Below are 26,048 nucleotides of genomic sequence, written 5' to 3'. Positions count from 1 at the left end.
TGCTGATGCAGGGGACACGGGTTCGTGCCCTGGTTCAGGAAGATCCCACATGCTGCGGAGTGGCTTGGCCCATGAGCCATGGCTGCTGAGTCTGCTCATCTGGAGCCTGTGCTCCGCAACGGGAGAGGCCACAACAGTGAGAAGGCCCGCATACCGCAAAAAAAAAAAAAAAAAAAAAAAAAGGGTTACTGTATGATCCAGCAGTCCCACTCCTGGGTATGAATCTGGAGAAAACTCTTAATTCGAAAAGATACATGCACCCCAGTGTTCATAGCAGCACTATTTAATACAATAGCCAAGACATGGAAGTAACCTAAATGTCCATTGACAGACAAATGGATAAAGAAGATGGGATATATATATACAATGGGATACTACTCAGCCGTAAAAAAGAATGAAATAATGCCATTTATAGCAACATGGATGGACCTAGAGATTATCATACTAAGTGAAGTAAGTTAGACAGAGAAAGACAAATATATGATATCACTTATATATGGAATCTAAAAAGTAATATGAATGAACTTATTTACAAAACAGAAACACTCTTGCAGGCATAGAAAACAAACGTATGGTTACCAAAGGGGAAAGGTGGCGAGGGATAAGTTAGGGGATTGGGATTAACAGACACACACTACTATATATAAAATAGATTAACAACAAGGACCTACTATATAGCCCAGGGAACTATATTCAATATCTTGTAATAACCTATAATAGAAAAGAATCTGAAAAAAGTGTATATATATATATATATAACTGAATCATTTTACTGTACACCTGAAACTAACACAATATTGTAAATCAACTATACTTCAATAAAAAAGATGCAGCCCCTCATTTGAGGGAGCAGGTCCTTTCTCAAAAAGTTCAACGTAGTTACTATATGACCCAGCAGTTCCACTCCTTGTTATGTTTACCCAAGAGAATTGAAAACATATGTCTAGGGACGTCCCTGGTGGTGTAGTGGTTAAGAATCCGCCTGCCAACGCAGGGGACACGGGTTTGAGCCCTGGTCCAGGAAGATCCCACATGCCGCAGAGCAACTAAGCCCGTGCGCCACAACTACTGAGCCTGCGTGCCACAACTACTGGAGCCCATGTGCCACAACTACTGAAACCTGCACGCCTAGAGCCCGTGCTCCACAACAAGAGAAGCTGCTGCATTGAGAAGCCCGTGCACCGCAACAAAGAGTAACCCCCACTCGACGCAACTAGAGAAAGCCCGAGTGCAGCAACAAAGACCCAGTGCAGCGAAAAATAAATAAATAAATACATTTATATTAAAAAGAAAGAAAACATATGTCTATAAAAAATGTGTGCATGGATGTTCATAGCAGCATCATTCATAATAGCCAAAAGTCAGAAATAACTCAAATTTTCATCAGTGATGAACTGATAAACAAAATGTGCTTATGTCTATGTAATGGAATATTATTCAGCCATAAAAAGTAGTGAGGTACTGACACATTCTACAATGTGGATAAACCTAGAAAACATGTTAAGTAAGGAAGTCAGACAGAAAAGGCCACATATTGTACGATTCCATTTATATGAAATGTCCAGTATAGGTAAATCCGTAGAGACAGAAATTAAATTAGTGGTTGCCAGGGGCAGGGGTGGGGTGGGCCAGGTGAGGGGAACAGGGTGCGGATAAGGAATGGCTTCTGATGGGTCTGAAGTTTCTTTTTGGATGATGGAAATTTTCTGGAATTAGGTAGTGGTGATGTTTGTACAGCCTTATAAATATACTGAAAACCACTGAATAGTACACATTGTAAAGGTGGATATTATAGTATGTGAAATATATCTCAATGAAAAAAATAAAAAGAATGGACGTTAGGCAAACGAGCCTGGTGCTTCCGAGGGATGATGCTATACCTGGGAAATGGACCTAGGTTTATTCTTACAGGCACTCCTCCCTAAGGTAGCCTTACAGGCAATGTGCTGAAGTCGTTTTGTCTCAGTTACTGGCACCTGTTGATCAGCAGGTCTGCACAGCCAGAGCCTCCAAAAGGTCCAGGTGTTGTGGAGGGATGGGGGCGGGGTAGGGAGGATATAGAAGCCCCATCGGGAACTTGTGGAGGATTTTGAGAATCTGGGGAGGCTCTGCCTCCATCGGGAGCTGCTGTGTCTTGACTTTGTGTATCTGGCTCCATGAGATTCCATATCCTTTGCCATTAAAGAAACTGGTGCCATCAGAAAAAAAAAAAAAAAGTTAAGTTAGCCTCAATATGTCTAGACATCTCTACTCTGTTTAATTAAATTTTCTCCTTGAAAAAGAGCATTCTTTAAGAAGAAGAAATATAAGCAATGGACTGGCATGGTGCCCAAAAACCAGTGGTCAGTCACTAAATGGTTATTATCAATAAAGATTTGATTGTCACCATATGCTAATAGAAGTGGAAGAAGCAGATAAGTCCTGGGTTCTCTGGCAGATTGAAGTCAAGTGTGTGGTTGTGATTTTGTGTCTGCTGCCCTTGGGAATGGTGACCTGTTAGTACGTGCTGCCTGAGAGGAATCAATCTTTTTGAAAACTGTTACTGTATTTAATGGTCTTTTTTTTTTTTTTGAGGCCCAGAAATTTCTGTAAAATATTTGTTGTTCCAAAAGCAAAATGAACAATTTTAGAAAAATTTCTAGAACAAAGCCACCATAAGGAAGTTTGTAACTAGAGATTTCTTAAATACTAATCTGGTATTAAAAAAGCAGAAACACTATGAATGTGTGTTTCTCCCCCATTCCAGTCAAATGTTATTGCTGTAAATGTTTACAGATTTTATATTTTAATGGTTTAATATTGTACTGCCATTTGTTCGCTTGGGGCACCTTAATTTATTTTATTCTTTACTTTCTTAATGATGTTGGCCACCAAAATGGAAAAAAAAATCCAAGTGGTTTAGAAAGGAATTTTTGAAATATAGTGGAGAACAGATGTAAATTTTTTTAAAGTAACCCCTCATCCAGTCCCTGAAATAGAATCCTAAAAATATAGTTGGCCTACATTCTGGCTTACAGAAGAGTATAACTCTTGTTATAACTCCTGCTCTCAGGGACCGTGTAGAACATTAAGATCAGTGTTCTGGAAAGAAAGACTTCTGTGCACACTCTTTCTGCAGGAGCTTGTTAGGTGTTTGTCTTTCTTTTCTTTTTCTAAGCCCCATTTGGTGGTAAAAACTGCGGGAGTGAAGGGAGGATAGAAAATAGTGGTTTTTGTAGGAGGAGGATGAGGTCCTCCCGATGGTATCACATAGAAATTTAATTTGCCAGAAATTAAAATTGAAGGGTAAAAGATCTGTTACTAGGGGAGTGGTTAAAAAAATTAAGGTCTATATAGATAGAGAGATACTATGCAATTAAAAAAATACTGGGGTGTACAGATAAGAAAGGAGACAAATATCTGCTCTGTATAGGATGCTACCTTTCGTGTGAAAAAAGGAGGATAAGCGTATATATTCATACCTGTTTGTCTCTGCATAAAAGGCAACTCTGGGTGAACACATAAATATCTAACAAAAAGGGTTATTTCTAGTGAGAGGGTCTAGGTGGTAGGAAACCAGATAGATGAAAGACAGAAGTAGGAGGAGACTTATTACTGAATACTTTGTTTTACATACATGTAGGTTCATGGATTACCTATTCACAAAGTTGACTTCACAAACTGAAGGGTGAGAGATGGCAGAAGATGGTGATTAAAAATGCAGATTCCCTGGTGGATCGTGGCTCTGCCCCTTCCCAGTTGTGGAAGACCTTGTTCAGGTCCCCTCTCTGTGCCTCCATTTTCTCATCCATAAAAGTTAATTCTTGGAAAGCGCTTGCACCAGTATCTGTTGTATAGTAATCTGCTGATATCATTATTAGAGGTCGGAGGATTAAAGACCAGTCATTCTCAATTTGCATCTCAGTGTCTAATCTTTGGTCACATTTGTAAAAGTATTAGAAGTACTGGATGCTTTCTTTCATCTCTATAGTATCACGTGTTGACTGAAGCAGCTGATAAATGCATGCGGAGTTTCTCTTGGCCTGTGGTTAAGAGCCTGGCCTCTGAAGTAGACAGAATTGCATTCAGGTCCCCCCAATGCATCACTTCTCAGCAGCGTGTCCTTTACTTGGTACTGCTGAAAGGTATACAGAGATGCTGGAGTGGAATTGACCAGGTTGCCTTGATGGGGAAGGCTCCATCCTGAAATCTTTTTTTTTTTTTAACATCTTTATTGGAGTATAATTGCTTTACAATGGTGTGTTACTTTCTGCTTTATAAGGAAGTGAATCAGTTATACATATACATATATCCCCATATTTCGACCCTCTTGCGTCTCCCTCCCTCCCACCCCTCCAGGTGGTCACAAAGCACTGAGCTGATCTCCCTGTGCTATGCGGCTGCTTCCCACTAGCTATTTTACGTTTGGTAGTGTATATATGTCCATGCCACTCTCTCACTTTGTCCCAGCTTACCCTTCCCCCTCCCCATATACTCAAGTCTATTCTCTAGTAGGTCTGTGTCTTTATTCCTGCCTTGCCCCCAGGTTCTTCATGACCATTTCTTTTTTCAAACATTCCGTATATATGTGTTAGCATACGGTATTTGTTTTTTTCTCTTTCTGACTTACTTCACTCTGTATGACAGACTCTAGGTCCATCCACCTCACTACAAATAACTCAATTTCGTTTCCTTTATGGCTGAGTAATATTCCATTGTATAGATGTGCCACATATTCTTTATCCATTCATCTGTTGATGGACACTTAGGTTGCTTCCATGTCCCAGCTATTGTAAATAGAGCTGCAATGAACACTGTGGTACATGACTCTTTTTGAATTATGGTTTTCTCAGGGTATATACCCAGTAGTGGGATTGCTAGGTCATATGGTAGTTCTATTTGTAGTTTTTTAAGGAACCTCCATACTGTTCTCCATAGTGGCTGTATCAATTTACATTCCCACCAGCAGTGCAAGAGGGTTCCCTTTTCTCCACACCCTCTCCAGCATTTATTGTTAGTAGATTTTTTGACGATTGCCATTCTGACCGGTGTGAGATATCTCATTGTAGTTTTGATTTGCATTTCTCTAATGATTAATGATGTTGAGCATTCTTTCATGTGTTTGTTGGCAATCTGTATATCTTCTTTGAAGAAATGTCTATTTAGGTCTTCAGCCCATTTTTTGGATTGGGTTGTTTGTTTTTTTGATATTGAGCTGCGTGAGCTGCTTGTAAATTTTAGAGATTAATCCTTTGTCAGTTGCTTCATTTGCAAATATTTTCTCTCATTCTGAGGGTTGTCTTTTCGTCTTGTTTATGGTTTCCTTTGCTGTGCAAAAGCTTTTAAGTTTCATTAGGTCCCATTTGTTTATTTTTGTTTTTATTTTGATTTCTCTAGGAGGTGGGTCCAAAAGGATCTTGCTGTGATGTATGTCATAGAATGTTCTGCTTATGTTTTCCTCTAAGAGTTTGATAGTGTCTGGCCTTACATTTAGGTCTTTAATCCATTTTGAGTTTATTTTTGTGTATGTTGTTAAGGAGTGTTCTAATTTCATTCTTTTACAGGTAGCTGTCCAGTTTTCACAGCACCACTTATTGAAGAGGCTGTCTTTTCTCCACTGTATATTCTTGCCTCCTTTATCAAAGATAAGATGACCATATGTGCGTGGGTTTATCTCTGGGCTTTCTATCCTGTTCCATTGATCTATATTTCTTTTTTTTTTTTTTTTGTGCCAGTACCATACTGTCTTGATTACTGTAGCTTTGTACTATAGTCTGAAGTCAGGGAGTCTGATTCCTCCAGCTCCGTTTTTCCTTCTCCAGATTGCTTTGGCTATTCGGGGTCTTTTGTGTTTCCATACAAATTGTGAGATTTTTTTGTTCTAGTTCTGTGAAAAATGCCAGTGGTAGTTTGATAGGGATTGCATTGAATCTGTAGATTGCTTTGGGTAGTAGAGTCATTTTCACAATGTTGATTCTTCCAATCCAAGAACATGGTATATCTCTCCATCTGTTTGTATCATTTTTAATTTCTTTCATCACTGTCTTATAATTTCCTACATACAGGACTTTTTCTCCTTAGGTAGGTTTATTCCTAGATATTTTATTCTTTTTGTTACAATAGTAAATGGGAGTGTTTTCTTAATTTCACTTTCAGATTTTTCATCATTAGTGTATAGGAATGCAAGAGATTTCTGTGCATTAATTTTGTATCCTGCTACTTTACCAAATTCATTGATTAGCTCTAGTAGTTTCCTGGTATCAACTTTAGGATTCTCTATGTATAGTATCATGTCATCTGCAAACAGGGACAGCTTTACTTCTTTTCTGATTTGAATTCCTTTTATTTCTTTTTCTTCTCTGATTGCTGTGGCTAAAACTTCCAGAACTATGTTGAATAATAGTGGTGAAAGTGGGCATCCTTATGTTGTTCCTGATCTTAGTGGAAATGGTTTCAGCTTTTCACCATTGAGGACGATGTTGGCTGTGGGTTTGTCATATATGGCCTTTATTATGTTGAGGAAAGTTCCCTCTATGCCTACTTTCTGGAGGGTGTTTTATCATAAATGGGTGTTAAATTTTGTTGAAAGCTTTCTCTCCATCTATTGAGATGATCATATGGTTTTTCTCCTTCAATTTGTTAATATGGTGTATCACATTGATGGATTTGCATATATTGAAGAATCCTTGCATTCCTGGGATAAACCCTACTTGATCATGGTGTATGATCCTTTTAATGTGCTGTTGGATTCTGTTTACCAGTATTTTGTTGAGGATTTTTGCATCTATATTCATATAGTCATCAGTGATATTGGCCTGTGGTTTTCTTTCTTTGTGACAATTTGTCTGGTTTTGGTATCAGGGTGATGGTGGCCTTATAGAATGAGTTTGGGAGTGTTCCTCCCTCTGCTATATTTTGGAAGAGTTTGAGAAGGATGTGTGTTAGCTCTTCTCTAACTGTTTGATAGAATTTGCCTGTGAAGCCATCTGGTCCTGGGCTTCTGTTTGTTGGAAGATTTTTAATCACAGTTTCAATTTCAGTGCTTGTGATTTCTCTGTTCATATTTTCTATTTCTTTCTGGTTCAGTCTTGGAAGGTTGTGCATTTCTAAGAATTTGTCCATTTCTTCCAGGTTGTCCATTTTATTGGCATAGAGTTGCTTGTAGTAATCTCTCATAATGCTTTGTATTTCTGCAGTGTCAGTTGTTACTTCTCCTTTTTCATTTCTAATTCTATTGATTTGAGCCTTTTCCCTTTTTTTCTTGATGAGTCCGGCTAATGGTTTATCAATTTTGTTTATCTTCTCAAAGAACCAGCTTTTAGTTTTATTGATCTTTGCTGTAGTTTCCTTCATTTCTTTTTCATTTATTTGTGATCTGATCTTTATGATTTCTTTCCTTCTGCTAACGTTGGGGTTTTTTTGTTCTACTTTCTGTAACTGCTTAAGGTGTAAAGTTAGGTTGTTTATTTGAGATGTTTCTTGTTTCTTAAGGTAGGATTGTATTGCTATAGACTTCCCTCTTAGAACTGCTTTTGCTGCATCCCATAGGTTTTGGGTCGTTGTGTTTTCATTGTCATTTGTTTATAAGTATTTTTTGATTTCCACTTTGATTTCTTCAGTGATCTCTTGGTTATTAAGTAGTGTATTGTTTAGCCTCCATATGTTTGTATTTTTTACAGATCTTTTCTTGTAATTGATATCTAGTCTCATAGCGTTGTGGTTGGAAAAGATACTTGATACGATTTCAATTTTCTTAAATTTACCAAGGCTTGATGTGTGACCTAAGAAATGATCTATCCTGGAGAATGTTCCATGAGCCCTTGAGAAGAAAGTGTATTCTGTTGTTTTTGGATGGAATGTCCTATAAATGTCAATTAAGTCCATCTTGTTTAATGTATCATTTAAAGCTTGTGTTTCCTCATTTATTTTCATTTTGGATGATATGTCCATTGGTGAAAGTGGGGTGTTAAAGTCCCCTACTATGATTGTGTTACTGTCAATTTCCCGTTTTATGGCTGTTAGTATTTGCCTTATGTATTGAGGTGCTCCTATGTTGGGTGCATAAATATTTACAATTGTTATATCTTCTTCTTGGATTGATCCCTTGATCATTATGTAGTGTCCTTCTTTGTCTGTTGTAATAGTCTTTATTTTAAAGTCTATTTTGTCTGATATGAGAATTACTACTCCAGCTTTCTTTTGATTTCCATTTGCATGGAATATCTTTTTCCATCCCCTCACTTTCAGTCTGTATGTGTGCCTCGGTCTGAAGTGGGCCTCTTGTAGACAGCATATATACCAGTCTTTTTTAAAATCCATTCAGCCAGTCTATGTCTTTTGGTTGGAGCATTTAATCCATTTACATTTAAGGTAATTAATGATATGTATGCTCCTATTACCATTTTCTTAATTGTTTTGGGTTTGTTACTGTAGGTCTTTTCCTTCTCTTGTGTTTCCTGCCTAGAGAAGTTCCTTTAGCATTTGTTGTAAATCTGGTTTGGTGCTGCTGAATTGTCTTAGCTCTTGCTTGTCTGTAAAGGTTTTAATTTCTCCATCAAATCTGAATGAGATCCTGCTGGGTAGAGTAATCTTGGTTGTAGGTTTTTCCCCTTCATCACTTTAAGTATGTCCTGCTACTCCCTTCTGGCTTGGAGAGTGTCTGCTGAAAGATCAGCTGTTAACCTTATGGGGATTCCCTTGTATGTTATTTGTTGTTTTTCCCTTGCTGCTTTTAATATTTGGTCTTTGTATTTAATTTTTGATAGTTTGATTAATATGTGTCTTGGCATGTTTCTCCTTGGATTTATCCTGTATGGGACTCTCTGTGCTTCCTGGACTTGATTAACTATTTCCTTTCCCATATTAGGGAAGTTTTCAACTATAATCTCTTCAAGTATTTTCTCAGTTCCTTTCTTTTTCTCTTCTTCTTCTGGGACCCCTATAATTCGAATATTGGTATGTTTAATGTTGTATCAGAGGCCTCTGAGACTGTCCTCAATTCTTTTCATTTTTTTTTTCTTTATTCTGCTCTGCAGTAGTCATTTCCACTATTTTATCTTCCAGGTCACTTATCCGTTCTTCTGCCTCAGTTATTCTGCTATTGATCCCTTCTAGAGAATTTTTATTTTGATTTATTGTGTTGTTCATCACTGTTTGTTTGCTCTTTAGTTCTTCTAGGTCCTTGTTAAAGTTTCTTGTATTTTCTCCATTCTATTTCCAGGATTTTGGATCCTCTCTACTATCATTATTCTGAATTCTTTTTCAGGTAGACTGCCTATTTCCTCTTCATTTGTTTGGTCTGTTGGGTTTTTACCTTGCTCCTTCATCTGCTGTGTGTTTCTCTGTCTTCTCATTTTGCTTAACCTACTGTGTTTGAGGTGTCCTTTTCGCCGGCTGCAGGTTCGTAGTTCCCATTGTTTTTGGTGTCTGTCCCCAGTGGCTAAGGTTGGTTCATTGGGTTGTGTAGGCTTCCTGGTGGAGGGGACTAGTGCCTGTGTTCTGGTGGATGAGGCTGGATCTTGTCTTTCTGTTGGGCAGGTCCACGTCTGGTGATGTGTTTTGTGGTGTCTGTGGCCTTATTATGATTTTAGGCAGCCTCTCTGCTACTGGGTGGGGTTGTGTTCCTGTCTTGCTAATTGTTTTGCGTAGGATGTCTAGCACTGTAGCTTGCTGGTTGTTGATTGGAGCTGGGTCTTGGCGTTGAGATGGAGAACTCTGGGAGATTTTCGCTGTTTGATATTACGTGGAGCTGGGAGGTCTCTTGTGGACCAGTGTCCTGAACTTGGCTCTCCCACCACAGAGGCTCAGCCCTGATGCCTGGCTGGAGCACCAAGAGCCTCTCTTCCACATGGACGTTACAGGTATATTGCCTGTCTCAAAAAATATCTTCTGGAAGAAGATCTTCATGAGAAAGTCTTCTAGTCATGCACTTAAATCACTTTTTAAAATTCCATAAGACAACTTCGTAGTAGAATAGGCCAGTATCCATTTTTTAAGTGCTACGGATTACAATGGGTGTTCCATCTTTATATTCCTTACACTATCGGAGGCCTGAGCAGTGGAAGCTGTAGACCCGTGTTCATGGCAGGCTGAGGGCTCCAGTCTCCCAAGGGAACTGCTGAAAAGACACAGATGGCACCTGCCACCTTCAGTCCAGTCCTGACCTCAGGTTAGGTAGCGGTAAACTCAGGAGCTGTAGCAGGACCTTCTTGGCAGCAGCCAGCTCTTCCTTCACGACCTCCTCACCGTCTTCCCATCCTGAAGTCTTGATCGAAGCTGCTGTATTTGGAAAAGCCAGGGGAGGAGATCATTTGTCCATTCATTTTGGTCTTAATGTCTCTGGTCTAAACCTTCATTCAAGCAGACCATGTTTTATGTCAGTTCTTCCTAGAGTGGCCTGGAGAACCACGTTCTGGAGGGGCTGGTAGGATTCTGTGTTTGGTCTGGGACTGTCCAGGGCAAGTTACTGATGAGAACCAAACCCGTAGTTTCATTCGAGAATCAGTTAATGATCGAACTGAGAACAACCAGTCCAGGTTACACTCCAAGGTTTGGGCTTACGTGGGAGGTGGGCGTCTAGTCAAACCACTGTCTTTGCTTTTTATTCATTGTTGTTCCTCGAGTCACCAATTATGGACGATGTATCCTTAAAAGTTGGCCAGTGCCAGCCGCTCCCCATCTGTAGGCCTGTCCTTGGAGGAGGTTTTGGGCAGAGGAGATGACTCCTGTGGTTGATAGCATCTTATAGCAATCTTTTCAGAGACCCTGACTCGGGGCACACATATTTGTGAGGCCCCTGATTGAGTTTGGGCACAGGGCTATCTCAAGGAAGCAAGGTACCAAACTGGCTCTGTTAACTTGAAGGGAATATATATCCTGCCCTATTTACTGCAATAGATATGATTGTATTCATTTTAGGGGAATTGAGGCACTGTGATGAAGCACTTCAGCCAAGCAAATCCAAGTAGTTGTGAGGGATGGCCCTCGTTCCTCTCAGACTCTTTTTAGATGACCTTTCATCAGTGGGTCCCTAGAGTCTGATTATAATATCCCAGTTTCTTCAGTTTAAATAGTTTAAGATAATGGGGAAGCATCACCCCAGAAATTATTTTAAATTAATTTTTGAGTTTTGAAAGGTTACAAAAATAGGATATTTTTTTGTTGTCACTGTAACTAACACCCATGCATCCACATTTCCCTGCTATCCCCAAATGATAGAAACTAAGAGGTTTTATAGTCAGAACCTTCTTACGTAACAGGGTGTTATATTTGGGTATTAGCACGATAGGTGATGTTGTTATTATAAGCTCTATATATTCACAAGCCTGTTGGTGTTTTTGCAGCATTTTCGCTCAAGAATTATTTGCTTTCAGTAACTGTGGCCTGTGCCTTTTCCCCTTAAGACAAAATTTAGAGATAATTTCAAAATGTGTTATATTTTTAAAGTGACATAAATCTACAAAAACCCCAATGTCCTTGGTGTGGTTGAGGAGGTAAGATTCCTGTATTTGCCCCAAATTGACAGGTGTTTTTATTTTATTTTATTTTATTTTTAATATTTATTTATTTATTTATTCAGCTGCACCGGGTCCTAGTTGTGGCACGTGGGATCAGCATGCAGGATCTTCATTGTGGTGTGCGGGATCTTTAGTTGCGGCATGTGAACTCTTAGTTGTGGCATGTGGGATCTAGTTTCCTGACCAGGGATCGAACCCGGGCTCCCTGCATTGGGAGTGTGGAGTCTTAGCCACCGGACCACCAGGGAAGTCGCTGACAGGTGTTTTTAAAATGTAAAGTATAATGAGAGAGTTCCAGAGAATGGTGTTCCTCAGGGAGAGGGCAGAGTTTTGGCTTTCACCAGATTTGAATTGTGGCTTTTCCGCTGTCTGATGGACCTCACTTTCCTAATGGTGTCATCCCAGTGGTATTGACAATGTGCTGGTTGTTCCTGGTCCAGAGATGACACAGGTAAGGCGCCTCACCCAGCGTCTCCTGCCCCAGGTGGCATCCCAGGTGGCGGGTGGGTCCCAGCTCTGTTCTGTTTCAGGCAGGAGGCCTCAGACCAGGGCTGCAGACCTTGGTGCAACACTCAGTAGCAGGGCCTGGGTGACACTGCTTCTTTGCAAGATGCTTTTGATGATGCCCAGGGAGTAAAGATTTTGAAGCAAAGAAGGACTTTTCCCCTCCTTTCATTAGTGGTTGTCTTTAGTGGGTCAAAAGAGGCATGAAAGTAATGAACATTAAATAGATAAAATGACAATTCTATCTGGTTTTTAAAATAGAAATGTGAAAACAGCCAAATGATGATCACCTTCCCCATAAACCTGGCTAGCGGTTCCAGGAACATTTAAAATTGAAAACAAAGCCCTTTGTTTTTAAGTTTTTACTTTTACTGTGCGTAACGTCACGTCTCCCCCTCATCTACAGGTTGCTTTTGGGGGCAGATACTGCACCCTCTTCCTCCCGTGTTCTATTTCTTCTACGTAAAGGCTTGGCCCAGAGGCAGTAGAACTGGGTAGCTGCGACTCCCACCTGGTACATTTTGGGGAGAGACTAATTGATATTAAATTCACAATTACTTACTAGCAGGGATATTGACTTGTTTTTTAAAAAAGTATGTTATAAAGAGTTGTATTTGTTTGCTCTTGCTTTAATTGTGAAAACCGTTACTCAGTTTCTAAAATTAGTTTTAGTTCTCTAAAATTAGAGGAGGAAATACCATATCTGTGCATTTCCTAGTATAGTTCAAATACACTTTCAAGCCCATGGGCTTTACGTGTGTATATGTATTGTTCCTGAAAATCAAATTTACATTTTCTGATATTATGAAACCGGCTTTGTCAGTGACCGCGATTCTGGCTTTGATGTTGGAAGGAGTACAGAGGATTAAGGCAGATGAGAGTGTTGAGATGATGTATGACTCCCCGTGTTCTGTGCACTCACATGTAAATGCCCTCCAAATCTGGTCGTTACTCTGGTGACATTAGCAAAAGCTGGAGTTCGCTATTGGTTAGAGCTTAGCACAGTGCCTGCTGGAGAAATAGACCAACTGATGATCTACTGAATCAGTACGTCATGCCAGTGCTGACATACTTGGACGTGTGTGGTGTCTGCTGATTCAGAATTGCCACTGCCACCCAGATCGTCGGCATCTGGGGAGAGCATCTGTCTCCTTGCACCGTTTTCCTAATAGACATGGATTACAGCCGAGAGGCAGGAGAATCTGATGAAAAGAGTGCCATTCGGGGTTTATTAAGAGTAAAAGCAACATTACCACAGCTGCTGCTTATTGACCACAGTCTCGCATCGTGGGCACCGCGTGGAGTGTGTTATTACTTGAGTCCTCCTGCATCTCAGTGCTCCCTTGCCCTGTAAACTTGTGGTCTTAAGTAGAGCACGTGGACTTTCTGGACCGATATGCCCACTGCTTTCAAACGGGCATGGTTTCTCACTGATGTTTGTAAGAAGAGCTCCGTGAGATTAAAGGCTTTCCTGTTTTTATGGCAACAGCACATTTTCGACATTCTAAAGCCTAGAAGCACATATTCGGCTGCTATCTTGGTCCTGGGAGTGGTTGTCTTTCAAGGGCTAGAGAGTTATTTTCACATATCAACTGTACAAAGTATATGCATGAGAGTGCCTTACTGTGATGATACTGCTCTTTTTATTTTAATATTAAAACTTGGGAGGTGGAGATGATGCTGTTTTCAGTGGGGGTGGAGGTGGTCATAGATGTTTTCCCCTGGGAAGTGACGTACAAGGTCTTATTAAGAGTTGCTCCTTGTGGAGTGTGTACTTTGGGGGAGTGGAGTAGGAAGAATCTCAGGAACTTTCCTTATACTTTTTCCTTCTGTTCATTTCTAGTCTTTATAACCTGGCTTCACTGGAACTGAGAGAGAATCTTCTTACGTATCTCCCTGAGTGAGTCTCTGGGGAAAAGGAGAGGGGGTTATGTACTGAATGAACTTCTTGAAGCATTAAAAAAAAAAAAGTACTACAGTATCTTGTCAAAAAGAAATTCTGTGTCTTTTGGAAAATTTGAGAGATGCCAGCCTTCTCTCAATAGTCCTTCCTGTGCAATAATTATGACCATAAAATCCAGATGAATCTTATTTTGGGAAACTAGTCCAAGTGAGGAATGCCATATTGCTCAGCATTTCTAAGTCCTAAGAGCTCCCTCCCTTTGTTTTTTGTTTTTGTTTTTTTGTTTTTTTTTAATAGCTCTCTAACCCAGCTACGGAGACTAGAAGAACTTGATCTAGGAAACAATGAAATATATAATTTGGTAAGTCTGTACTGAAGAGAGATTTGAGTTTCACCTTGTCCTTAGTCACGATCACAAAGTATTTTTGGGGAGATCTGTAGGGATGCTTGTAAGCCAGTGTTTCCACGGATGCAGCTTGGCAGCATTAGAGAATGTGCTTCAGTTCACACAGGTTAAGAATTATGATTCAGGGGTGGAGGGTCACGGCTAGAGATGATGGGCATCAGTGGAAACAGCTGTCATTCTTGGGGAGCGTTGGGGATGCTTTTAGGAAGAGGGGGCTGATATTGGGGAAGTACCAACAAACGACCTCTGCAGTACCCCATTACTAACTGTTGAATTAGGGTTCTTTCTTAATGGAAGGCTGGAAATTGGAGCTTTGTTACCATAACATTGCTTTTTGTTTTAGCCAGAATCGATTGGCGCTCTCTTACATCTAAAGGATCTCTGGTTGGATGGAAATCAACTGTCAGAATTACCTCAGGTGAGTGGTAATTTCACACTGTCTCCCCCAAAATGTAAAACCACCACCACCACCTTCATGTGTTTCCTGCCTCTACATGAGATTTTCTGTAGGAGGGGTGTTGAAAATCAAAACGTTGGTTGAAAAAAAAGATTTGGAAAAATATATTGAGCATTCATCGTGCTGCATTGCTGTAGAAAAGCTGAAAGCCTCAACCCACCGTTTCTAAAGATAGTAAACATATCCTTTAGTGCGTCAAGTCTGCCTTTGTGGTGGTTGTTGTTGTTGTTGCGGTACGTGGGCCTCTCACTGCTGTGGCCTCTCCCGTTGCGGAGCACAGGCTCCGGACGCGCAGGCTCAGCGGCCATGGCTCACGGGCCCAGCCGCTCCGCGGCATGTGGGATCTTCCCGGACCGCGGCACGAACCCGTGTCCCTTGCATCGGCAGGCGGACTCAACCACTGCGCCACGAGGGAAGCCCTGAAGTCTGCATTTTATTTCATCCTTGCTTTATGCTTGGCTTGCCTGCTTGAAGCCCAGAAAATCTGGAAGTTACCAAGATGCCAGATTGTGATGGTAGAAGTTTCTGCCACTGTTTGTGATGTGCCAAGTGCTTTGGGATAAGTTGACCCCAGTTTGCCCTGTAATAGTTGATGTAAAAGCAATGCAAAAAGCTTTTATTTCATATTTTTTCCAAGTGTTGCTATGGTTTAGCTGGAATGTCACACGCTGTTCATGTTTTTCCTGCTGTTACCAAGTGTGGGAACCATGTTCGGAATGAAATGGAGTCTCGTGTGGGCTTCTGAGTACGTCATGGTCACCTTGTGGGTCCCAGCAAGCAGGACCCGCTTTCTGGTCAGTTGAAAGAGAAACTTGAACTAACAACAACACACGGGCATTTTTCCCCTTACTTTGTTTTTCTCCATCTATTACTGAATTTTACTCTTTGCTGTCTCTTACAGCCAGGGTTTAAAGTCAGAATATATTTCATGATGGTCTAGGTGTGTGTATTTTACAGTAACTCAGAAGCTGTCTGCTGGGCTGTGTGAACCTGTCATGGTGGGACCGTGCACTTCGGGTGGGAAATGTGTATCGGTGTAGGGAAGCCTAACACTAGAAAAAAGCACTTAAGTAACATTCTAATTGTTGTAGTTATAGCGCTGGAATTACCATTGACATCACCCACGACTAATGCAACTAAGGAACTAACTTGAGTGTATTTCTGAGGTCTTGGCTGCATTTGGGAAAAGGATAGGACAGAACAGTAACTGATGTGGGCAAGGGTTTGATTAACACTTAGATTTCTCTAGGAAATTATGAGAAATCTTGATTGAGAGGATTCTAGTTACTTAAGAGTCAAAGGATGGGGGGAAGACGCCAGGGAGTTATTAAGAAAGTAATAAAATATCAGCTATATAGGATGGATAAACAAGGTCCTACTGTATAGCACAGGGAATGGTATCAATACCCTGTGATAAACCAGAATGGAAAAGAATATGAAAAAGAATATATATGTATATATATATATATATATATATATATATATATATATATGTATAACTGCATCACTTTGCTGTACAGCAGAAATTAACACAACATTGTAAATCAACTATACTTCAATAAACTTGAAAATATCAGCTATTAGACATGCAGGGGGAGAGTATATGTGTGGACAGATGTACATAAACAATTATGTGCAAAATGCCATGTCCCAAACACAAAGAAATTAACACGCCACTGGTCATGTTATTAATGGTTATTTCAGCATCTCATTTGCCCGCTTGTATAACCTTCTATTAAGCCAGGACTAAACACATCAGACAGTCCCAGATAATCAGAATTATTTTCCTGTCTTCACAGATGACAGAAAGAAAAGGAGACAAAGCCATTGTTAAAAGGAATGCATGAAAAAGTGGAAGAACCTCAGGGGCCTGGCATGAAATTAGTAGAAATGTAGTCTGATTTCCGACAGGCAGGAAATGCAGGGGTGGGGCTCACAGGATGTATATTAGGTGGGAGATAAACTTGGAAGAATCGATCAGGCCCAATTCAATGCCGGTTGAGGAGTTTGTGCTTATGTAGCCATCAGGGAGCCACTGGAGTTAGAGGAGGGGTCTGATTCCGTGACTGGAGCGATGTTTACTGGAGGGAAAGATGGAGGCATGGTTTGTAAACAGACGTGGGCAGAGGCTGCCCAGACCAGTCCGGGTGGGAGGGTACTGCGAGTGGGAACGTAACAGACTGGCAATGGCATGGAACAGTGGAGGCGGTTATCAGAGAGAAACTGTGCCCTTGGAGAGCAGAAGGGTACGATCTCTCTTGAATGGAATGTGAGACTCATAGCGGCACCTCCCTCACTCCTGGGTTGGCTCTTCTGCTTCAAAGCAGTCTGCCTTTCTTGTCTCGGGTGTTAACGGTGTCGGAGGGTCTGTGTGCTCCACACAGACTGGCTGGGGAGCAGACGCACCGATGTTGTAACAAGCGCTGTCTGTCATGGGAGATAGAAAGTGGATGGTTTCCTTCCAGGACATCTCAGGCTTGCTCTCAAGTGCGCGCTGCCTTCTGAGTGATTGATTCCAAACTTGGAGAGCTGGATTCTAGCCTCCTTTTTTTTTTTTTCCTCCCCTAATTTGTGGGACCTTAATTTGTGGGACTCATCTTCTCTTGGTGCCAACCTCCTGATCTTATTAAGGGAGTGATTCCTCACCTGCGTGACGTCAGAGGGCTTGGCGTCCCTCCCAGCTCCGTGTGTGTGATTCACACCGCTTTCAGTTTTCATTGGAAGGGAGTCTGGAAACTTACCCCTGCCTTCACACTCACACCGACGCTAAGGAAACATCCTTAGGACCACTCTGGGATCCGATTTTGAAAAATCGCTGTAACAAATTCCTCCGTACCATGGCAGGTTCAGGCATGACTTTCTTTTCCTGTGTTGTTGATGTAGGAAATAGGAAATCTGAAGAACCTACTCTGCTTAGATGTCTCTGAAAACAGGTTGGAAAGACTTCCCGAAGAAATCAGTGGCCTGACTTCGTTAACGGATTTAGTCATTTCCCAGAACTTGTTAGAAACACTCCCGGATGGCATTGGTGAGTATTGAAAATAACTAACTACCAAGGTGCTGGCTCTTCTCAGGTGCTGGGGACGTGATTCCTTCAGTCATTTGTTTTTAAAGAAGGAAAGCAAGGAATATTGAATACAATTAAAGTTTCTCCATATGCAAGCGTTTCTGTCGCCCTGGTCTGGTAGCAGTTATACGTGTTGTTACTTTTAAGTGTTGGCCCCTGTCTACTTCCTCCGCATCTTGTTTCCATGATTTCGGTAGGGATGAGCCCAAATCACAGAATGTGTTTCGGACATATGAACAACCACTAAGACATTTCTAATTGAGCATCGTAAATAGTTTATGGGAAACGACTTTTGACCTTATGGTGTGACCCAAGTAAGGGCTGTTACAGGGAGAGTGGCTGTTGTATGGAACCTTTTCTGGTCTATCGAGAATCATCTTTTCCTTGAACCATTCTTTGCCATTTCCTTTAAAAAACAATCCAGACGTTTCCTTTACCATAAAGGAACACAGCCCAGGGTGAGAAAATAAATGCAAACAGAGAAGATATAAACAGACATACGCTGTCAGCTCCACCGTAGCCAAGCTGCCTAGAAATTGTAAGAAACTATATTTAACTGTGTGGTTGTCATAGGATAGCTGTCTCTGACCTTCACTTGTATTCAGAACATCAAAGGGAGTTTGGAGCAGGTTTTCAGTAGTTGGAGAAGCTGTGTGACAGAGGACCCCTTCCTTTCTGGTATTTGGTCCAGATGATAATAGTGACCTGGCGGAAATACAGGCTCTGCCTTTTGGTTGAGGCTGGTTGGGAAATTGATGGGGACTTTGACTCCAGGTAGAAACATTTGCTGAGAATCATATATGGCATCGGAAAGCAGTTGTAGGGACTGGGGATGTTTTGTCATTGGGAAAAGGGAGAAATAGGAGTCATGAGATGGTTGATGTCAAGCCTTTGAAAGGCTGTCAGGTAGAAGGAGATTTATTCCATCTTCTAGTTCAAGTGGGTGAAAGGAAAGGGTTGCGAATCTCAATTTGATTTAAGAAAGAGCTTAAAATACATCTGTTATGAATCAGTTTGGGCTGCTTAGTGAAGAAATGAGCCTCCCATCACTAGAAGTATTCGAGGAAAGGCTGTCGGACCACTTGTCAGAGATGTTGTTGAGGAGATTCTTGGAGTGAGCTCTGTCAGCTGTAGGGTTCCATGCCCCACAGAGGATATGGGTCTCCTGGCCTGAGGACTGGGGGGGACTCTCTGGGGACAGTGTTAGTTGGTACTGATTGTGCTAAACAAGGAGCCTAGCAATCGGTGAGTTCCTCTGCCTTGCCCTGGGACCGCACGCAAAGCGAGTTCATCCCTTCAGCATCTGCATGTCTCCAGCTTTATGTCTTTTTTTTTTTTTTTTTTTTTTTTTTTTGCTGTACGCGGGCCTCTCACTGCTGTGGCCTCTCCCGTTGCGGAGCACAGGCTCCGGACACACAGGCTCCGCGGCCATGGCTCGCGGGCCCAGCCGCTCCGCGGCATGTGGGATCTTCCGGGATCGGGGCACGAACCCGTGTCCCCTGCATCGGCAGGCGGACTCTCAACCACTGCGCCACCAGGGAAGCCCTATGTCTCTTTTATGATAGAGGCTGTTCTCCGATTTTCCTGGGGACAGTGTCATCACGCCGGCCACTCTCTGTGGGTAACAAGGACCTCTGCTCCGTAGGCTCAGCCCCTGACGAAGTAGTAGTTGAAAGTGAGAATCTGGTGATGCAGGATCTCCTCCACCCCGCGGGGGCTGAGGAGGCTGCAGTAAACCCCAGTTCCTTCCCCGTGGCCTGAGGGCATTGCCCCTGAGTCCGTTTTCCCCGCCCAGAGTGAAATAGATCAGCCTTAATGTGGCTTTTCAAAGATTACCATCTTTTTTTCAAAAATTTATTTATTTTTGGCTACGTTGGCTGCGTTGCTGTGTGCGGGCTTTCTCTAGTTGCGGCGAGCGGGGATTTCTCTTTGTTGCGGTGCACGGGCTTCTTATTGCGGTGACTTCTCTTGCTGTGGAGCACAGGTTCTAGGCGTGTGGGCTTCAGTAGTTGTGGTGCGTGGGCTCAGTAGTTGTGGCTCGCGGGCTGTAGAGCACAGGCTCAGTAGTTGTGGCACACGGGCTTAGTTGCTCCGCGGCATGTGGGATCTTCCTGGACCAGGGCTCACACCCGTGTCCCCTGCATTGGCAGGCGGATTCTTAATCACTGCGCCACCAGGGAAGCCCAAAGATTACCATCTGACTCTGCATTGACAGAAATACTTCATTGTAGGGGTCTTCACTGAGTCATCCACAGGTGATAGAATAAACTGCACTGCACTGTCTTTTGTTTTTAGTGAGGATGATTGTTAGAGTAACATTAAAGTCTCTCCTCTGTACATGAGACATTTCTTGTTCTTAAAGATCTATCAAGAGCCAGCTGTTTGTTTTTTTCTGAAATCTTTGGGCTTTGACTTATTTTTAGGTAGTGACTTTCCAAAGGATTTGCCGCTAATTGCTGACTGTTTCTGACATTCTGAACAAATGATTTTAACTCTCAACTGTTCGTGGTCGAAATGAGAATGATACAGTTTCATAATCTGAAAAGCTGGGTGAGGAAATCAAATGAGCAAGGACAGCTGATAGGAAATACCAAGCGGTGACCAGGAAAACAGTGATAGCTAATGAGTTTGAATAACGCTTTTACAGGAAAACTAAAGAAACTGTCGATCTTGAAGGTGGATCAGAACAGACTCGCCCAGTTGCCCGAGGCGGTTGGGGACTGTGAAAGCCTCACGGAATTGGTTCTTACGGAAAACCGGCTCCTGGTGAGTGTGGTTCCAGGGTCGGAGGGAGACTTATGATGTGGGTTCTGTATCACAAAGGCTCCTTAGGTTCGATTCTACTTATTTGTAATTTGGGTAGACCAGATGGAAATTGCCTTACGTTGTAACTAACAAAGGGACCTGAGAAGCAAGTATGTGACATAAAGGTGATCCGTTTTGACATGTCCAGGTCCCCCATCAGAGAGTGTGTCCCCATTGTGATGCTTAGGGTACAGGGACTGAGCTGGACACTAGGGGGCCCAGGGAGGCAGGGGCGGGGTGGGGGGCCGGCCCAGTCGGTGGAAGTGCTGATGCCTCCATCGGGGAGTCCGAGGACGGGCCAGAGGGGGAGGGAATGGTGGTTGGCCTGGGAAGCCTTGGGAGCACTGGGGGTGGGGGGACGCTCTTTTGGAGGAGCCAGAGCACGGCTTTGACCTTGATCTCGCCCCATCTGAGAAGCTGGGTGAGGCAGTGCAGGTTCCCCAGACTTGGACCAGAGAGAGGCCTCCACATCCTCCCGGGGCAGCACCTGCTGGGGCGGGTTCCCGGGGCGACGGCAAACTTCAGCTGCTTCTCGCCTCCTGCTGCTTCCTCTCTGTCCATTGTCCTTCACCTCCCACCCATCTGTTCCCCTTTCTCCTCTTGTCGTTGTCTTGTAGCCGCTGTTTTCTTCAGTTTATTTTCCTGCCATTCTCTTTTCTCTATATTTTGTCACTTTAGTTTTTACTCTACTTTCCTTTTTCCTTTTTTCTTCCGTTTTCTCCTCTCTTTATAAACAGAGTAAGTAATGCTCTTTAGGTGAAAAGATCAGAAGAAGACAGCAAGAGGGAGTGAAGGATGTAGAGTTGGTAGTGTGGGGTGTGCCGGGAGCACCTCCCCTCAGACAGGATAGCGACCTCCTTGGGCAGGTTGGGTGGGAGGGACTAGGCTCTCCTTCCTTGTTTCTGGGTTTAGAATTACAGATGGTAGGGACTTCCCTGGCGGTCCAGTGGTTAAGACTTCGCCTCCCAATGCAGGGGGTGTGTGTTCCATCCCTGGTCGGGGAGCTGGGATCCCACATGCCTCACGGCCAAAAGACCGAAACATAGAACAGAAACAATATTGTAACAAATTCAATAAAGACTTTAAAAATGGTCCATGTCAAAAAAAAAAAAAAGAAAAATGGAATTACAGATGGTAGTCATAGCAGTCAGAAAAATAATATTCATCCCTGATTCCATCAGGGTTGAAGATCCCCCCGCCATGGGCTCCCACACCAGCCCGGGTGGCCCCCCCTACTTCCCCCAGCTTCATGGCCCCCCCGCTCGGGTTCTCACTGCCTGCTGAGCTCTCTGGCCTCCACAGGCATCTAAGCCACCATCTCTTGGGGTTCTCAGAGGTGCAGGCGGGGAAGGGATGAATCTCGAGGTTGCAGATTTCACTTCGTTGACTTGAAGAGCCTTCATTACCTCTTTTACTTGGTGTTTCTCTGTTCCCAGGCCTGTGCCTTTGACGTCATTTCATTGAAACATACTCTCATTTCTACAAAAATACAAAATATTAGATGCCACATCCCCCAAGTGAGTGTTACAGACACCTGATATTCAGGAAGAACCGTCACTTCTCTTACTGGATGAGATTAGATTCTCTCAGTTCTTGAAAAGATGTTTTACTCTGAGCCGTGTGAAAAGTATGCATTAAGTTAATAACAAAAATGTTACTTTAACAGACTTTACCTAAGAGCATTGGAAAACTTAAGAAGTTGAGCAACTTGAATGCAGACAGAAATAAATTAGTGTCTTTACCAAAAGAGGTACGTGCTTTTAAGAAAATAATATAATAATAATTATAAAGAAATAATAACACATAAGGGGTCAAAGATGTCAACTACTTTAAAAGACTTATGTGATGCTTTTTAAAGGTGTAAACTCTGGTCTGTGGATTCAGGGATGGGTGGAGGAATTGTATCAAAGAATGACCATCAGTACCATTAAGGAGAGTATGTGGGTCCAGATGGCTGTGAGCGGAGTTGGGAAAGGTGAATTTGTAGGGGGACAGAGAGAATGACATTTTGGGGTTGACCTAGGAGAACAGTGACACCATGGACAGGAAGGGGTGATCTGGGAGTTGGGCAGAGGAAGGGGATGACTTTGGGTTTGACTGGGTTTAATGAGGAGTTAAACTGTCCCATAACCGTTGGAGTCATAAAAATGGATCTTGATGGAGTGTCTTCCTGGGCAGAGGCTTGCCTCTGGGAGAGAGGGAGTGAGACCTCCAAGTAGAGGAGGACGCCCGGGAAGGTCGGGCCAGGCTCTTAGGATTTTTTGGTCAGTGCTCCAAGCAGGAGAAAAGAGACAGTCACCATCGTTTGCAGGCATAGCTGTGCAGCTTAGTGGCATTTCAGTTCTGGCAAAGGAGGTGCCAGTACTGAGAATGGGGAGGAAACCTGAGACAGATCACACAGGGAGGCGTCTGGGCCATTGTTTAAAAGGAAGGCTCGCTTTCTATTTGGAACCAGGAGAACCTGATTGGAAATGGGTCATACTGAGCTTGATTTTTTATTAGCAATAGAGCCTAAAATAAAGTTTAAGATGCCGTTTCTCCACTCTCCCCCCGGCTCCGGCCCATCAAGTGAGCTGTTGGTGAGCCCCTCCCCCTGGCCAAGGCCTCATATGAAAAGGTGCTGTGTCCTCTGATGTGATGACCACTGGCCAGGCGCGGTTTCCTCCTTATTTCTCTGTTTGACCCTTTCTAACATCTGTTTTGGAATAGTTTCAAAGCTGCCCTCCAACCAGCCAGAGCTCAAGGGGTTCTTCTACTCCCAGGGCAGCTTCTCTGGGTGTCCGACTTGGCTTGGTCTCTTCTTTCCCTTCCCCATCTGGCTGTTCTACTCTCGGCAGCCCAGGCTTGTCCCTGGGTGAGAACAGCCAGCCTTCCTGAGTGGAAGCATAAGGATGTTTGTTATAAATGTGAGTACGTTCTGTTTCCAGCAGAAAGACCTAAATCTCCATCTCAGCTAAACTGGGACACAAGAGAGTCTGCTCATCAAAATGTTTTGGTTCCAGTCCCAAAGCAATAAACCGAAACACAGAGCTGGTGTTCTGAGCATTTAATTGTACTCTTGTTGGAGAACACGTGTGGATGGGTGTAGATCGGACACATAAACATATGCAGAGAGAAGTAGAAAAGATTCATGACTTCCTTTCTCAATGCCCTGCACTACACTAGGTGCTGTTGTGTACGTTCATTGAATCGTCACAGCAGCTTTTTGAGGCCGTGAGGATTTCCTCACTTTACAGATGAGGAAACCGAGGCTGGTGAGAAGCTTTCCCCACCGGGGCTCACAGAGCTGGGAGTCGGGAGAATGGGTTCCAGACGTGTCCCCAGATGGCCAAGCCCATAAAAGCAGATTGAACCTATCTTTTCATCGCTGTGACCTTGACGTAAGGCAAGACCTTGATTGGGTAAAGGAAGGTCAAATCATCTTTAGTTTGGACACTTTAGAAAATTAATACATTTGAGGAATAGTTTCAGTAAAGGCCAAAGAGAGGGCTTCTGAGTATGATGTTAATCCCCAGCAAGGTCACCACCCACCTGCCATGTCCTCATCCCTCGCTTTGGATCTGCTCTTGCAAAGGAACACATTTTAGACAAGAATGCGAGGAGTTTCTACTTGTAAACTGTCCCCATCGTATTAGCATCAGCCCTGTTTTCACTCTGAGAGAATGAAATTATTGATATGATCGCTTTCCTGGCATTTGGAGTTTCATCAAGGAATGAAGTTTGTGCCTTTTCCTTCAGCTGCCCGAGAAAGCAGAGCTGTTTAGGACCCCAGGGACTGGCTCTTTTCTAGCCCATTTCACTCTGACTCACATACTCTGAGCTCCCAGGCTAGGACATGTCCCAATTCTGCTGTGGGTCCCAGCTTGGTGACCCTGCAGAAATGGGCAGTGCTGGCCTCTGACCCTCGGGCTGAGCTGCCAAATCATCGATGGGCCCCTCACCTTGAACGGGGTCTTGTTTGTTGGTCTGGTGTGAGTGTGAATGTGTGTGCAGGGGGAAGGCCACGTGTGTGCATACACTCTGCCTCCAAGCTTGCTACCATCCCATCAAATCCTGCACTCTCCTGATTGGATTCTTTTCTTTCCAAACGTGATTACTTCCTCTTGAACAATTAAGTCTCACGCATGACACATCTAAACTGAAATGCTGACCAATTCCATTTATATGCCCCAAATCCATAGTTGTATTAATGGCCATTGGTCTGGTGTGCTGTGTAGTTCTTCCTCTTTTTTGTCTTTTTTTCCCCCCATTTGATAGTATCACATATTGTCAGTTTTACAGCACAGTTCCTTCGTCTATAGCAGCATTTATTTGCATTTTTTTCCCAAATGGTTGAGGGGAAAATGTTTGCACTGTGCGGGTCACGATAATAGATTCTGTTTGTGTTGTGTGGTGTTATGTGTAGTAAACATTTGCAAATCAATGAATGTCTCTTGTTTTCTTAATTGTTAGCTGCTTGGAAATTTAGAAAAGTCAGGTAAACTTGCAATCTTGTAAGTATTGTTCAGACCACAGTTGCATCTCTGACTTCCATTCTGCTTCTCAAATGCATGAAGATTCAGATCGGCTGACAGCTTTGTGTGCTCTTCATTGTAAAACATTGGACATTTTCCTCGAAACTCAGTTTTTATTTTTGTTTCTTTAAATGACTGCATGGCCTGGAACCTGGTTTTGTGATGTGTTTGTCAGATTTGTTCCGATTACTCTCTCTGAAAAGAATGCTTTTCTGTGAATTACATCTTAAGTTATTCAGAAATTCTGAAAGGCATACCTTGGGGGCTCATCTGCCTTCATCAAATTCTACTTTGTTGGCACGACTTTGTCTCTGAGGGACAGGCTAGATTAACTTTATTTGCTACATGTGGCATGCTTCTGATTTTTCAAACCACTTACTTGCGTCTTTTATTTCTCATCCCGTTGCTCAAGTACATATGTTTCTGTGATAAGGAAGTTCCTAAAAAACCTTGTTTTTGGTGGAGGGAAGAATTAAGGGGAAGAGACTCTGATTCGTGGATAGACAAGACATCGGTGTATGTGTGATCATGGGTATGAAGATAGACACCTTATCGTATTTCCAGCCACATCTTATCGTTAAATAACCTAGACCACAGAGAGTTTCTGTCTGGAAGAAATAGAGTATATATCCAAGTTTAGGGCTTAGTCTCTTGTCTCCATTAAGTCAAAATGGAAGTGACTCTACCTACATCATACCTGTCCAGTCAGATGAGACAAGGGAGGATTTGCAGATCATTCGTCAAAGCTTTCCTTTATCAGGCAATCTGTAAACACGAATCACCCACAGATATTATTGTGCTATTCAGAAATGTCCATGGTGATAGAGTATTCATTTTGTGGATAGCTTTCTGCCTTCTTATTAGTACATTTTAAAATTCTTCTAGAGTAAGTTCCCA

General features: G+C 42.6%; 1 protein-coding gene across 2 annotated transcripts in view; it reads left to right on the top strand.

The window, feature by feature from the left end:
• Positions 1-26,048, top strand: part of LRRC1 (leucine rich repeat containing 1) — a 129,520-nt gene that overhangs the window by 85,580 nt on the left and 17,892 nt on the right. For both annotated transcript variants that reach the window (XM_082638175.1, XM_082638176.1), the window contains 6 exons: positions 13,843-13,899; positions 14,200-14,263; positions 14,652-14,726; positions 17,649-17,793; positions 20,480-20,598; positions 22,304-22,387. In XM_082638175.1, coding sequence (XP_082494301.1) covers positions 13,843-13,899; positions 14,200-14,263; positions 14,652-14,726; positions 17,649-17,793; positions 20,480-20,598; positions 22,304-22,387 — 544 coding nt within the window. The remainder of the gene's footprint in view (positions 1-13,842; positions 13,900-14,199; positions 14,264-14,651; positions 14,727-17,648; positions 17,794-20,479; positions 20,599-22,303; positions 22,388-26,048) is intronic.

The sequence above is a fragment of the Mesoplodon mirus genome, assembly GCF_964341445.2.
Source record: "Mesoplodon mirus genome assembly, chromosome: 12".
Taxonomy (NCBI): Eukaryota; Metazoa; Chordata; class Mammalia; order Artiodactyla; family Ziphiidae; genus Mesoplodon; species Mesoplodon mirus.
Note: the sequence above shows the minus strand (reverse complement) of the source record. Positions and strands in the feature narration are given on the sequence as shown.